Genomic DNA, 15,727 nt, shown 5'->3' with positions numbered 1-15,727 from the left:
TGATAGCTATTGAAGGTGTATGGCCAGCATTTCTAGAGCATGATCTGTATTCTGTTCAGCAGAAAAACGGATCCTCTAAGAATATGTATATCTAATGATCGCAGGACTTCTCCTTCTCCCTCTTTCGCACGTCATTGCTTTGTGTAATATGATCGCTCAGTGACAATAAAGGGGAGTTTATAATGAGGGTAAAAGTTTTCATTTGCAAAACCAAGCTTACTGCAGAGCTACAATACCAGAACCAGGCTTACTACATAAACATGGTACCAAAACCAAGCTTACTGCAGAGATACAATACCAGAACCAGGCTTACTACATAAACATAGTACTAAAACCAAGCTTACTGCAGAGCTACAATACCAGAACCAGGCTTACTACATAAACATGGTACCAAAACCAAGCTTACTGCAGAGATACAATACCAGAACCAGGCTTACTACATAAACATAGTACTAAAACCAAGCTTACTGCAGAGCTACAATACCAGAACCAGGCTTACTACATAAACATGGTACCAAAACCAAGCTTACTGCAGATATACAATACCAGAACCAGGCTTACTACATAAACATAGTACTAAAACCAAGCTTACTGCAGATATACAATACCAGAACCAGGCTTACTACACAAACATAGTACTAAAACCAAGCTTACTGCAGATATACAATACCAGAACCAGGCTTACTACATAAACATAGTACTAAAACCAAGCTTACTGCAGAGATACAATACCAGAACCAGGCTTACTACATAAACATGGTACCAAAACCAAGCTTACTGCAGACATACAATACCAGAACCAGGCTTACTACATAAACATAGTACCAAAACCAAGCTTACTGCAGAGATACAATACCAGAACCAGGCTTACTACATAAACATGGTACCAAAACCAAGCTTACTGCAGATATACAATACCAGAACCAGGCTTACTACATAAACATAGTACCAAAACCAAGCTTACTGCAGAGATACAATACCAGAACCAGGCTTACTACATAAATATAAATATTGTACCAAATACCAGATTCAGAAGGCCAAATCCAGAACCTTTGTTACAATCATCCAACTTTTATTTCATCTTCTGAATAAAATTTGCAGTACAGTAGTAGTTGACCCACATCCTACACGCTTTCTGAAACTGGACCATTGGTCTGCGGTTGCCGGAACCTTTTGAGCTGTGGGGAGAGCACATTGCATTAGGAGAAGGAACTGTGGTGCGCGTCCTTTTATTGTTTTATACAATACCAGAACCAAGCTTACTGCTTATATAAAATAATACATAAACACAGCTTAGTACACAGATAGAGTGGCAAGGCTTACTGTATAGATATAGTAGAAGAATTCATTTTGCTTCATAGATACAGTACTAGAACCAAACGTACTAAATATCTAAAATATCAATAACAAACTTACTGCATAGATACAGAACCAGAATGAAAAGATACAATACTAGAACCAAGCTTACTGCAAAGATAGTTCTAGAATCATGCTTACTGCATAGAAACAGCACCAGAATTATGTTTGCCTTTCGTCTGTGTCAGAAGAATATCTCCACTGCCATTTTGAAAAACAAAAGATCAATCCAAAAATATAGTATGCCTGGATGCAGTTCAAAACATGATTTAAATCGAGCCAAAATTTACAGAGTATATATGCCCATATCTGAATATATTTTTGAACATACATGTACACTTTTATTTACAGGCACATCGGGCAAGTACAGGGGCACACTTGTACACATAAATATACATATTTCTATATTTTTGCATAAATGTAACCTAAAACCACATGAGATTTGCACACAAGCCCTAAAACAAAGAACTAAATTAAACAAATGAGTCAAAAATATTAGGCTTGCCCTTTCATTTATTGAGGAAAATGATCCAATATCAAATGTCTGTTAGTGTCTGCAGCTAAATGTGTTAGGTAATTGTTGATTCGTCCTGCACGTCGGATTAGAGGAATTTTAGCCCATTCCTCCGTACAAAACAAACACAAAATGACCACCCTGCAATCCAGCAGTGGTGGCCGTGCTTGCACACTATAGAAAAAAAGCGCCGGCCTCACTGGTGGACGGGACTGTGGGAGCTCACATAGGCACACATGCGCAGCAGCTCCCATTCCAGCCACCATTTCTATTGAATTAAAGGGGTTAGCCCATGTCGCTAGGATGTGCCATCAGTGTTGCGCACTGCTAATCCTGGAACTCCCATAGAAGTGAATGGTAAGCGCACCACACAAGCGCTGCTGCCTCTCCACCTCGATGGGAATTCTGGAAATAGCTGAGTTGGCACTCAACTATTTTCAGCACTCTCACCTTATTGTCATCCATCCCAATGATTGAAAACACCTGTCTCTTCACCTTCAAATTATCTGCTAATCCTAAAGGGTCACACACTTTTGCCACTCACAGACATGCGATATTGGACCATTTTCATCAATAAATAAATGACCAAGTCTAATAGTTTTTATCATTAAAGGTTATGTACATCTTTATGCAGGTTCATGCAGAAATATACAAAACTTTCAAGCACCACTGAAGGTGTGCTTTTACTCATACATATACACAGGCATAGGCATGTTTATACACTCATATGTGCGTTATTACTAATATATACACACACAGGCACATTTATTCTGATGCATATACACACATATATGTACACTTTTACTCCTGCATAATAGTAATAGTATAATACATACACAAAAACACATATGTTTTTACTCATACATACACACATACAGGGAGTGCAGAATTATTAGGCAAGTTGTATTTTTGAGGATTAATTTTATTATTGAACAACAACCATGTTCTCAATGAACCCAAAAAAACTCCTTAATATCAAAGCTGAATATTTTTGGAAGTAGTTTTTAGTTTGTTTTTAGTTTTAGCTATTTTAGGGGGATATCTGTGTGTGCAGGTGACTATTACTGTGCATAATTATTAGGCAACTTAACAAAAAACAAATATATACCCATTTCAATTATTTATTTTTACCAGTGAAACCAATATAACATCTCAACATTCACAAATATACATTTCTGACATTCAAAAACAAATCAGTGACCAATATAGCCACCTTTCTTTGCAAGGACACTCAAAAGCCTGCCATCCATGGATTCTGTCAGTGTTTTGATCTGTTCACCATCAACATTGCGTGCAGCAGCAACCACAGCCTCCCAGACACTGTTCAGAGAGGTGTACTGTTTTCCCTCCTTGTAAATCTCACATTTGATGATGGACCACAGGTTCTCAATGGGGTTCAGATCAGGTGAACAAGGAGGCCATGTCATTAGATTTTCTTCTTTTATACCCTTTCTTGCCAGCCACGCTGTGGAGTACTTGGACGCGTGTGATGGAGCATTGTCCTGCATGGAAATCATGTTTTTCTTGAAGGATGCAGACTTGGGAGTTGAGCTTGACTCCATCCTCAACCCGAAAAGGCCCCACAAGCTCATCTTTGATGATACCAGCCCAAACCAGTACTCCACCTCCACCTTGCTGGCGTCTGAGTCGGACTGGAGCTCTCTGCCCTTTACCAATCCAGCCACGGGCCCATCCATCTGGCCCATCAAGACTCACTCTCATTTCATCAGTCCATAAAACCTTAGAAAAATCAGTCTTGAGATATTTCTTGGCCCAGTCTTGATGTTTCAGCTTGTGTGTCTTGTTCAGTGGTGGTCGTCTTTCAGCCTTTCTTACCTTGGCCATGTCTCTGAGTATTGCACACCTTGTGCTTTTGGGCACTCCAGTGATGTTGCAGCTCTGAAATATGGCCAAACTGGTGGCAAGTGGCATCTTGGCAGCTGCACGCTTGACTTTTCTCAGTTCATGGGCAGTTATTTTGCACTTTGGTTTTTCCATACGCTTCTTGCGACCCTGTTGACTATTTTGAATGAAACGCTTGATTGTTCGATGATCACGCTTCAGAAGCTTTGCAATTTTAAGAGTGCTGCATCCCTCTGCAAGATATCTCACTATTTTTGACTTTTCTGAGCCTGTCAAGTCCTTCTTTTGACCCATTTTGCCAAAGGAAAGGAAGTTGCCTAATAATTATGCACACCTAATATAGGGTGTTGATGTCATTAGACCACACCCCTTCTCATTACAGAGATGCACATCACCTAATATGCTTAATTGGTAGTAGGCTTTCGAGCCTATATAGCTTGGAGTAAGACAACATGCATAAAGAGGATGATGTGGTCAAAATACTCATTTGCCTAATAATTCTGCACTCCCTGTACAATTTACCATTACATGTACATACAGACATGTACTTTTACGCACGCATAGGCGCAGTGTTCCTCATACATATACACACATAGGTGAACTTTTACACATACGTACACACACATAGCCATACTTTTACATTCATACATACACAGGTACCGTATAGCTTTACATCCACAAGGACACCTCACCACCAGTGGAGCACTTGGCATTAATGGAGTTGAAGAGACGTGGCCTCAGGCACTGTTTCTTGGTTGCAAAACCCGGAGCAACTGCTGCTGGCAGGAACACATTTCCCCCACCAGTGCCACGTGTGCGGTTATTGCAGCCAGCCGAAACAAAGCCACGAGTGCCACAGGCTGCTCCCTAATCGTAATCCGTCATTGGGACATGGCGCAGCTCAGGCTTTGAGCAGGTAACTTAGACAAGAATATATTAAAAGGGGGATTTCCAGTCATTGTCCATGTACTGTATATCGGTAAAATATGGCCCAAGGTATTATATTGATAGATGAAGCATCATATCTGCCTGTTTTGCTGACATATTTAGTCCCATTTGGTTGTGTATGATCTGTTTTACCGCTGTTTTGTCTATGATATGTGTGTAAATTAATAATGTGATTATTTATTTCAGGTGGAAAAGGCTTTCCTGGCAGGCAAGGGCAGATGGGAAGAAATGGTCCTTCGGGTCAGCCTGGCTTTATTGGTGATCCCGGTGAGCCTGGATTTCCAGGACTCCCAGGATTTGAAGGTAATTCTTGCAGAAGTTTAATAGTCAAATAAAAAGAGTCAGGAAATATAATGTTTGCTTGAATCTGCTGTGACATTCTGTGGCTATGAAACAAGCATATATAAAGTTATTTACTGCTAGATTTTTACTATGCTCTTCATATACTTAGTAATCAAGCTTTATTTTGTTATATATGTTATTAGCAATATCATTTTATGTACATTTTAGTATACAAGTGATGGACACAGTGCTATTTCTGTTTTTCAGTTGTTTCTGAATTGCAGGGGCGGACTGACCATAGACCCTACAGGGCAACCTCCCAGTTGGCCAATACCCAAGCCCTCTTAATGGCCACCAGTCAGGTACATAAAGATCTGATGCTCTCAGCCTTGATTAATGTAGGAGCATCAGGCACTTATGCACTTCGCCAGTGGCCATAGTTGCCCTCCTGAATTCAACTGTATCGCCATCCTCAGGACGATGATACAGTTTTATACTGTGGCATAGGCAGCAGTTATCAGGGGGGGAAAAACAGAACTGGATCGCACATCCACAATGCTATGCTTTGATCTAAACTCGCTTCTCAGCACCATTTTAAAGTGTACAGCCCCCCATACTGCATGCTGGTGCATTAGTGTACATTTTCATCAAAAGGCATAAGCTCACTCACCACGCCAAGGTCGCCTCTTTGAGTGGGACCTACTCTGACAAAAAAGGCACAGCACAATGCAGTGACAAAGCGGCACTGCCCTAGTAGGCAGCGGGACCCAGGAGTCAAACAGCAACCGTGCTGTCCGACAATGCCACCCATGGCATAGGCAGCAGTATTTTCTGCTCCACTGTGGTATTTGGTTTTGCATAGGCAGTATTTTGTGCTGCGGTTTGGTTCTGCTGGGGCGGTATATTGTTCTGCACTATTGCTGGCTCCACCTACTTCTGTTGTCTCTGCCTACTTGTGTTGCCCCGCCTTCTGTCAATTTGGATCCACTGCCACTTTTAGTTTTTTCGCAGGGCCACTTTCCAGTCCACCCCTGCTGAATTGTAATCAATAGTTTATTAAAACCAATAGAGTCTATTATATAATATCTTAAACGGTTGTATGGTTCCTAGATACTGATGACTATCCTCAGGATAGGCCATCAGTATCAGATTGGTGGGGCTGATCCTTTGTTTTCTGCAGCCACTGATGCCGGACTGATCATATTGTACAGAGAAGCAAGCAGAAAGCTCAGTTCGCGGTTTAGTAGCCGTGCTGATTATTCCAGCTCAGCTCCCATTAGGAGGATACAGTGCTGCCCATAATTATTCATACCCCTGGCAAATTATTATTATTTTTTTTTTTTATATTTTTATTATAAGTTTTCAAGTATAACAATAGGTAACAGGGATACCAAGGTTTCGGCTCGCAGGCCATATTAAAATAGTATAGATACAGAGTAGATAAATGGTAGATACAACAGTGTAGCGCCTTTCACTATATGGTACACAAATCAATCCCTATCCATCTTTGAAGTGGTATAGATCAAGGAGACACATGTAGTGGAAAGTAGTCAAGAGGCTGTCATCAGAGCATTAAAGACTATAACATGGAGAGAGTACGCCTTTCACTCTAGAGCCCTAGAGTGTAAGATGGTTTGCTAAGTGGTTACGTTGTGGGGGATCTATACTTGGACCACAAGGACCATTTTTTAAGGAAAGTTACATGGGTACGTGTTTCCCAGGATGACAATTCTTCAAACCTATGGATCTGATCCACTTTTTGAATCCATTGTTCTAGTGATGGGGCTACAGGTTGTAACCAGTGTTTCGGGATCTGTAACCTAGCTGCGAGCAGCATCTGTGTGAATACAAATGGGGGTTTTGCATGTCCCATGCCATGGAAAAAAGATAGAAGAGCAATTTGTGGAGAGGGAGGGATTGAGGTGCCACAAATTTTGTTTACAACCGAAAAGACCTCGCCCCACCATTTATGGATAAGGGGGCAGGTCCACCAGATGTGGAAAAAAGTTCCCTTCTCCCCAAGGCACCTCCAGCAAATGTCAGAAGCAGACACGGCATATCTTGATGTTTTATCTGGCGTATTGTACCATCTAGTAAGAATTTTATATCCATTTTCCTGGATTCTGACACAGCGGGAGGCCCTATGAGGAGAATCCAGCAGTTTGGGTAGAGATTCATAGGGAATTACAATGTTCAAGTCTTGTTCCCATTGCGTCACAAAGGAAGGTTTAGCTATCATGGGGGGTAACCGCAGTTTACTGTAGATTTGTGAGACGAGTTTTCTGGGTGGTGAGTGTAAGGATATCTGGGATTCTAGCCAGACCCGTGGTCGAAGGAGATCCCTAAATTTAATGTGTTGTTTCAAGTAGGCTCTGATGTAGGTGACTGAAAGAAAATCCCACGGATGAGGGTTTAGCAAAACATTTGTAGCTTTTAGATCCATCCATTCTCCAGTTGGGAGGGCGAGAGAAATCACAGAGGTAGCTGAGGATAAAAGTCCTGTTGAGGTTGCATTTCTTAGGACAGGAGGGGCTGTGTTTAAAACATCAGACACTGATAGCGTTGGGGAGGGGAATGGGATATGGCAATGTGTGGAGGATATCCACTTCCATGTCTCAAGCGTGGCTTTAAGAATTGGGTAGTGGGACATAGAGCCGGGAAGAAACAATTTATGGCCTAGGAGAAGTGCTCTGGCTGGCCTGTTTAATATCTCTAGTTCTACCTGTACCGCTAAAGAAGGTGAAGAGGGGCGTAACCATGCAATAGCACGTGAGAGGAGAATGGCCTTTCCGTACAGTTCAGGATTTGGTAAGCCTATTCCCCCTGCATGTCTGGGCTTAGTGAGAAGAGCAGATGACAATCTCGCTTTCCTTCCATTCCAGATGAAGGACCTGAATTTTTGCATGATAGAGTTATAGTAGCTTTTGGGGACTGGGATGGGGAGGGTTTGCTGTAAGTAGGTAAGTCGGGGGAGTATTAAGGAGGAGAGAAGGTTTTTGCGACCGAACCAGGACAGTGTCGGGCTAGATCGGGCCAGATTATCTATTGTGTCAAAAAGTGATTGCTTTAAGGGGGTATAATTAAGGGAAAAGAGTTCAGTTATTTCAGAACTGATCCTTACCCACAAGTATTTAATATTGGGAGAGGACCAATTGAATGGGGAATCTACCATCAATTGGTGTCTAATTGTCTGTGATATGCCTGAACAGAGGACCAATGACTTGCTGGAGTTAATTTTGAAGTCTGACAAAATGCTATATGTATTTAAATGGGTCTGGATTCGAGGTAGTGAGACCTTCGGATTGATCGTCATTATCAAGACTTCATCCGCAAAGGCAGCTAATTTCTGTTCTCTGCCTCCCAAACATAGACCCCTTACCTCCTGGTCCAATCTTATAGATGCTAGTAGCGGCTCAAGGGCCAATGAAAATAGGAGAGGTGATAAGGGGCAACCCTGGCGTGTCCCATTTCTAATAGAAAATGGGGGAGATATGGTACCATTGATTAGGACAGATGCAGTAGCTTGTTTATACATCGAAAAGGTCGCCTGGATGAAAGGGTCAGGTATGCCAAATTTCGACAGAACGTGTTTTAAGTATGACCAGTTGACCCTGTCGAATGCTTTTTCTGCATCTGTGCTAAGTAGAAGCAGGGGAGAGGAAATCCGCTTGGCATGGCAGAGGGTATTGATCACCCTAGTAGTGTTATCTTTGCCTTCTCTGTTGCGGATGAAGCCTGCCTGATCTCCATGAATTAGTTGGGGGAGGAGAGTAGCTAATCTGTTAGCAAGCATCTTGGCCAGGAGTTTGAGGTCTATGTTTAGGAGGGAGATGGGTCTATAGCTGGGGCACAATTTAGCATCTTTCCCTTCTTTAGGAATAAGGGTGATGTTGGCCGCTGTTATATCTCTGGAAAGAGGGGTTCCCTGGAGAGTCTGATTGCAAATTTCTAAGAGATGAGGGAATAGAAGTTCATGAAATGTTTTGTAGTAGGCTAACGGAAGACCGTCGGGGCCTGGGCTCTTTCCTGACGGCATTTGGTTCATTGCTTTTTTGAGCTCATTTAGGGAAAAGGGGGCTTCTAGGGCTAACTTCTGTGCTGGGGAAATGTTTGGTAGTTTAGCGGCTTCTAAAAAGGTTGATGTAGCAGAGGCATGGGTTTCCAAATCTGCATTAGGGGGAAGATTATAGAGGTCGTTGTAGTAGGAGCGAAAATGGGCAGCAATCTGGGTAGAGGAGAAGATGGGGGTCCCATCTTGCGAAGATAATTAATGGACATAGTTCGCAGATCTCCTCCCTTTAATCCTGCTCATGACAAACTTGGTGGCCCTATCTCCATGGGCAAAGAATTTATGTTGGGAGTTCATATAGAATTTGCTCTGGAATTTAGGAGGGATTTGAGTTTGGCTCTATATCTCGACAGCTCTTGGAATTTTGGGTCGGAGGGCTTAATTTTGTGCTGGGATTCAAGCCTCTGAATATTTTTTAGAGCTTCATCAATTTCTTTTTCTCTAACTTTCTTTAAATGCGTGCCTATGCTAATGAAGTGACCCCTAATTACTGGTTTATGGGCGTCCCAGAGAGTATTTATCTGGAGTTCCGGGTTCTTATTAAGGGAAAAGTACTCTGTGATATGTTTAGATATTGCCTCGATTGAATCCTGATATCCCAGGAGAGACTCATTTAGGCGCCAATTAAAGCACGATGGGGTTTCATGGGGAGCTAGAACTGATATAAAGATGGGAGAATGGTCCGATAAATGTATAGAGCCTATAGATGACTCTTTACATAGATGTATGTGTTCTTTAGAGATAAACAGGTAGTCTATTCTATGATAGGAGCCATGCATAGAGGAATAAAATGTGAAATCTGAGGTGTTGGGATGGTGAGATCGCCATACATCTACCAGATGTGATTCCCATAAGAGGTTCCTAATTGCTCTTAAGGACTTGTTAGAGTGGGATGATTTGTGGGAGGATATATCTAATTGCGGTAGTAGAGCCACGTTGAAATCGCCACCTGCAATAACTATACCTTCTTTGAAGGATTCTATGACAGGGAAAATGTCAGAGAACCAGCGGGACTGGCTAGAATTGGGGGCATATAGGTTGATTAAGGTGTAAGTCTGCGGTCCAATAGTACCTTTAAGTAGGATGTACCTTCCCTCCGGGTCCAGTATTTGGCTGATAAATTTGAAAGGGATTTTCCTTTGTAGCCCTATGCTGACTCCGCTAGAAGCTGAAGAACCTCCCCCACAATGATACCAGTTGGAGTAATGGGAGAAGCGCATATCAGGGTAATGGTTAAAGCGGAAATGTTTCTCTTGTAGAAATATCACCCCAGCTCCGGCTTTTCTCAGAATGGCAAAGATTTGGCTCCGTTTTGATGGGGAGTGAAAACCCTTGACATTATAAGAAGCTACCAAGAGGTCAGCCATTGGTGAGGGTGTGTGCGGAATTACCTTGTAGCTGGTGTGATCTTTCCCAAGAGAGCATATCAGGCTTGTGGGGGTCCACTGTTCGGTGTATCAGAGAAGATGTGGAAGAAAGGAGTTCAATCCATGTCAATGGTGGAGGGAAATACCTTAGTCGAGGAATAGGGATAGAAAAGGAAAGGGAAAACAGGACATAACGGGTTAAACAAACATAATATAAGAAAACAGACATAGTAAGGTATGTCGTATTGATGGGGGGGTTTAAGTGGTCGGTAGACCGGTTAGGAGACCGTGTAACGCCCAGGTATGGGCCGTATTTTGGCAGGAAAGGGAAGAAAAGACTTTTCCTTTCAGGGAAAAGTCACATTAGGAAATGCAATGGTGAAACTCTGACATTAAGTTACACAGAACTGAGGATTCTAGATAACATTATAAACTAATACAATTAGGTAAAGACTCCATACGTCCATCTATTGCTCTTGTGAGAGGCTTCTAGGGGTAAGATGCTGGCCTCTTTTCTTGGAGCGGGAAGACTTCGGTGTACGGAGGACTTCAAAAGGGACCACGCTGGGAATATCAGGCAGGATGCTTAGGTCTTGAAAGAGTTCCCAGTTTTCAATTGGCATTGGAGGCACTTTTAATAGATCATACACTGCTATTAGATCTGTGAAGGAAGAAACATTAACCCTTTTGCCTGCGTATGAAAAGGTTAGTCCAAATGGGTAGGACCAGCGATATAGCACTTTGTTGGACCGAAGCCAATCCGTCAGGGGCTTGAGGGATCTACGCTTCTTCAAGGTAGATGGGGCTAAATCTTGGAATATCTCGACCCTGGAATCTTCATAAACCAAATCCGGGTGATTGCGTGCAGAGTCCAGGACAGCTGTCTTCACTTGAAAGTTGAGAAATTTGCAAATGATATCTCTGGGTGGTTCTGTTGGCTTTGGCTTGGGCCTCAGGGCTCTATGCGCCCGTTCTATAATAATTTCTTGCGGGTGATCGGGGCCCAATAGCGATCCGCAGATTTCTATAATGGCGGCTGACACTTCACCAGGAGGGACCGATTCTGGCACACCCCTAAATCTCAGGTTATTTCGGCGCCCCCTATTCTCCTGGTCCTCTAGTGAGTTGTGGAGGTCGTTTAGGTATGAGGCGCAGCGTCGGAAGGAGTCTGACACCGAAGCCTGGTGGTTTAATATCGCTGCTTGGTGTGTTTCCAAAGACTCCACACGTTCCCCTATTTGTCTCACCTCGTGCCTGCATGCAGAAAGTTCCGTCAGGATCGGCTCCATTACTCTATTTAGAGCACGGTCGAGGTACCTTCTTGTAATCGGAAGCTCTGTAGTGGGGTGTGAGCCTTCTGAGTCGCTTTCCCCTTCCGACAATGCAGGTGCGCGCTTCAGAGCTTTAGGCTGTGGCGTCGGCGCCATCTTAGGTTCTCTGGCCGCGATCGTGGCGGCAGCCTTTTTGAGAAATTTCTCCATATCCCCGCTCGATGTTTGGTTCTTAGAGGGAGCAGGTGTGTCACCGTGTCTGGCATTCCCGATCTTGACCATTTTTGCTAATGAAAGCTGATTTTTGCTGGCGTTAGGGACGAGTCTCCTCACAGAGCAGAGAGCTATGCGACCATCTCCGTCCGGCGCTAGCTCCGCCCCCCCCCCCCCCTGGCAAATTTTGACTTAAAGTTACTTTTATTCAACCAGCAAGTAATTTTTTGACGGGAAATGACATAGGTGTCTCCCAAAAGATAATAAGACTATGTACAAGAGGCATTATTGTGGAAAATAAACATTTCTCAGCTTTTATTTACATTTGAGCAAAAAATAATAGGTGTTCCACACTGTGGAAAATCTCAGAGGACGTGGTCGGAAGCCAAAAGTGACACCTGTGCTGGCCAGGAGGATAGTTAGAGAGGTGAAAAAGAATCCAAGGATCACCACCAAGGCCATCCTGGTGAATCTGGGCTCTGCTGGTGGCAATGTCTCAAGGCAGACAATCCTGCGGACACTGCACACTGCTGGGTTCCACTTCTCCAGATAAGGCACACAAAAGCTTGCTTGGCCTTTGCAAAAGCTCATCTGGACAAAGAAGACTACTTCTGGTCTTCTGTGTTATGGTCAGATGAAACAAAAATTGAATTGTTTGGTCACAATGATGTTTCCTTCATTTGGCGTAAAAAAGGAGAAGCCTTCAACCCAAAGAACACCATCCCCACTGTCAAACATGGTGGTGGGAACCTCATGCTTTGGGGGTGTTTTTCAGCCAATGGACCAGGGAACCTAATCACAGTAAACAGCTCCATGAAAAAAGAGCAATACATGAGGATTCACAACGACAACATCAGGCAGTCTGCAGAGAAACTTGGCCTTGGGCACCAGTGGACAATTCTGCATGACAATGACCCAAAACACACAGCAAAAGTGGTGAAGATATGGTTAGCAGACAACAACATTAACGTTTTGGAGTGGCCCAGCCAGAGTCCAGACTTGAATCCAATTGAGAATCTGTGGAGGGAGCTAAAGATCAGTGTGATGGCAAGAAGACCCTCCAACCTGAAAGATTTGGAGCTCATTGCTAAAGATGAATAGGCAAAAATACCTGTGGAGACATGTAAAAAGCTTGTTTGCAATTATAGGAAGCATTTGATTGCTGTAATAGCCAATAAAGGCTTTTCTATTGATTATTTAGAAGGTTATGAATAATTTTGGACTGGACACTTTTTGCTTAAATGTAAATAAAAGCTGAGAAATGTTTTTTTTTTCCAGAATAATGCCTCTTGTACATCGCGTTATTATCTTTTGGGAGACACCCATGTCATTTCCCGTCAAAAAATTACTTGCTGGTTGAATAAAAGTAACTTCAAGTCAAAATTTGCCAGGGGTATGAATAATTATGGGAAGCACTGTAGGTCTATATCTAGAAACTAGACAACTTCTACACTTTAAATTATCACTGCTGGTATACCCAGCAATCAGATGCAGTCTATAGGAAATCTGGCAGTAATTATTCAATTTGCCTTCAGTGTTACCAAAGGGAAAATTAAGCATTACAAAAACATCTATTCAAATCAATGGATTGTTTGTGTCCTCCAGAGTGAGACGCTCCTTGTAACTGCTCTCCAGGTGATGTGTGTATGTAGATACCTCTGTTCTTTCAGCCTTCGATGGAGTATAATACAAGCAGTAAACATACGTGACAAATAATCAAATTAAATGATATTCAACAATTAAAGGGGTTGTCATGTTATAAACTTATCTTCTATCCAAAGGATAGGGGATATGCATCTGGTCGTGGGGGGGGCCAACTGATGGGATCCCCACTAGACCTAAATATGGAAGTCCCATATGGCTGTAGGAAGGGAGCGTCAGGTTGACCGTGCATTCTGCAGCTACATTGAGGCTCTGTACTTGGACTATCTCTAGCAGTCTTTGATGAGTGGGTGCAGTCTCATTGGTTAGACCCCAACTTTGGATAGGGGATCAATTGATATGTCATGACCCCTCTAAACAAAAGGAGGAACTTTAGTATTTAGTCTTACTCACCACCGCTCACTCTATCTGCCCTTGTTATCTGGGTAGTAGCTAGTGAGTGCGCTCAGGGCAGAAGCTCCACACAACCTCACTTGTCAGCGTCATCTAATTATTTGTACATTTGTTCATGACCACAGGTGCCCCAGGAAAGCAAGGCGTGGCAGGATTACCCGGTATGCCTGGACGGAGTGTGGGCGTTGGGTATACTTTGGTAAAACACAGCCAGGCAGAACAGATTCCTCCATGTCCTGTTGGCATGAGCAAGCTTTGGGATGGTTACAGTCTGCTGTACGTAGAAGGACAGGAAAAGGCTCACAGTCAAGACCTGGGTAAGTACCCTCTCAGACCAGCTCACTAAAACTACAGTGCCATGTGGTGAATTTATTGGGGATTACCTGTGCAGATTGCACACCAAAAATAATCCAGGACAATGAAAATGAATAAGGTTCAGTGCACGGATAAATTTGTATCTCGAGAGGCTTGAATTATGTGCAGGATTGAGATCTGTAAATTGGGTTATGGCTGTTCAATGATTATCCCCATTTCACATTTTATTTTAGGTCTCGCCGGATCTTGTTTACCTCGATTTACCACCATGCCTTTTATTTATTGCAACCTCAATGAGGTTTGCTACTATGCCAGCAGGAATGACAAATCGTACTGGCTCTCTACTACTGCACCTATTCCCATGATGCCAGTGTCCAGCACACAGATTAGAAACTACATCAGCCGCTGCTCTGTGTGCGAGGCTCCTTCTCAAGCTGTTGCTGTTCACAGCCAAGACAACACAATCCCTCAGTGCCCAGAAGGTTGGAGGAGTCTCTGGATAGGATACTCTTTCCTTATGGTAATATTGCTGTTATTAAACTTCATGGAACCAATTCTTTCTCAATACAAAGATGATTTATCCATGTGTCTGAAATGCAGAAGTAAATGGAAAACGTTAAGCATGAAAAGGTTCATTCATATTGGGTGGTAACAATGCGGCAGAGACCAGCACCATTCCTGCACTGCAGCAAATTACCACCCATGTGAATGGCACATCTCACAATGAAATTTGACCTTCTTAGGATTCAGACTACTGCTAAAATCCGGCTTGTTTCAGGCATTAGTGACAGGATTCGGCCAGACAAAACACGTTGCTTGAAGCATTTTTGCCCAGCCGAATCACGGCACTAATGCCGGAAACAGGCTGAATCCCATTATAGGGAATGGGCTCCGGCAGGGAAAGGTAGTATCCGGTTATGCCAGATATGATTTTAACTGTAGTGTGAAACTAGCCTTAACAACAGATCATGGGTTGTTTAATAGTGTCATACGTACAGTACAGACCAAAGGTTTGGACACACCTTCTCATTCAAAGAGTTTTCTTTATTTTCATGACTATGAAAATTGTAGATTCACACTGAAGGCATCAAAACTATGAATTAACACATGTGGAATTATATACATAACAAACAAGTGTGAAACAACTGAAAATATGTCATATTCTAGGTTCTTCAAAGTAGCCACCTTTTGCTTTGATTACTGCTTTGCACACTCTTGGCATTCTCTTGATGAGCTTCAAGAGGTAGTCCCCTGAAATGGTTTTCACTTCACAGGTGTGCCCTGTCATGTTTAATAAGTGGGATTTCTTGCCTTATAAATTGGGTTGGGACCATCAGTTGCGTTGAGGAGAAGTCAGGTGGATACACAGCTGATAGCCCTACTGAATAGACTGTTAGAATTTGTATTATGGCAAGAAAAAAGCAGCTAAGTAAAGAAAAACTAGTGCCCATCATTACTTTAAGAAATGAAGGTC

The 15,727-nt window shown here is 42.7% G+C and overlaps 1 protein-coding gene across 3 annotated transcripts in view; it reads left to right on the top strand.

Moving 5' to 3' along the window:
• The window catches only part of COL4A6 (collagen type IV alpha 6 chain), a 271,820-nt gene that overhangs the window by 252,497 nt on the left and 3,596 nt on the right, over positions 1-15,727 (top strand). For all 3 annotated transcript variants that reach the window (XM_040442327.1, XM_040442329.1, XM_040442328.1), the window contains 3 exons: positions 4,868-4,984; positions 14,064-14,255; positions 14,487-14,773. In XM_040442327.1, the coding sequence (XP_040298261.1) occupies positions 4,868-4,984; positions 14,064-14,255; positions 14,487-14,773 (596 nt within the window). The remainder of the gene's footprint in view (positions 1-4,867; positions 4,985-14,063; positions 14,256-14,486; positions 14,774-15,727) is intronic.

The sequence above is a fragment of the Bufo bufo genome, chromosome 8, assembly GCF_905171765.1.
Source record: "Bufo bufo chromosome 8, aBufBuf1.1, whole genome shotgun sequence".
NCBI classification, from domain to species: domain Eukaryota; kingdom Metazoa; phylum Chordata; class Amphibia; order Anura; family Bufonidae; genus Bufo; species Bufo bufo.
Note: the sequence above shows the minus strand (reverse complement) of the source record. Positions and strands in the feature narration are given on the sequence as shown.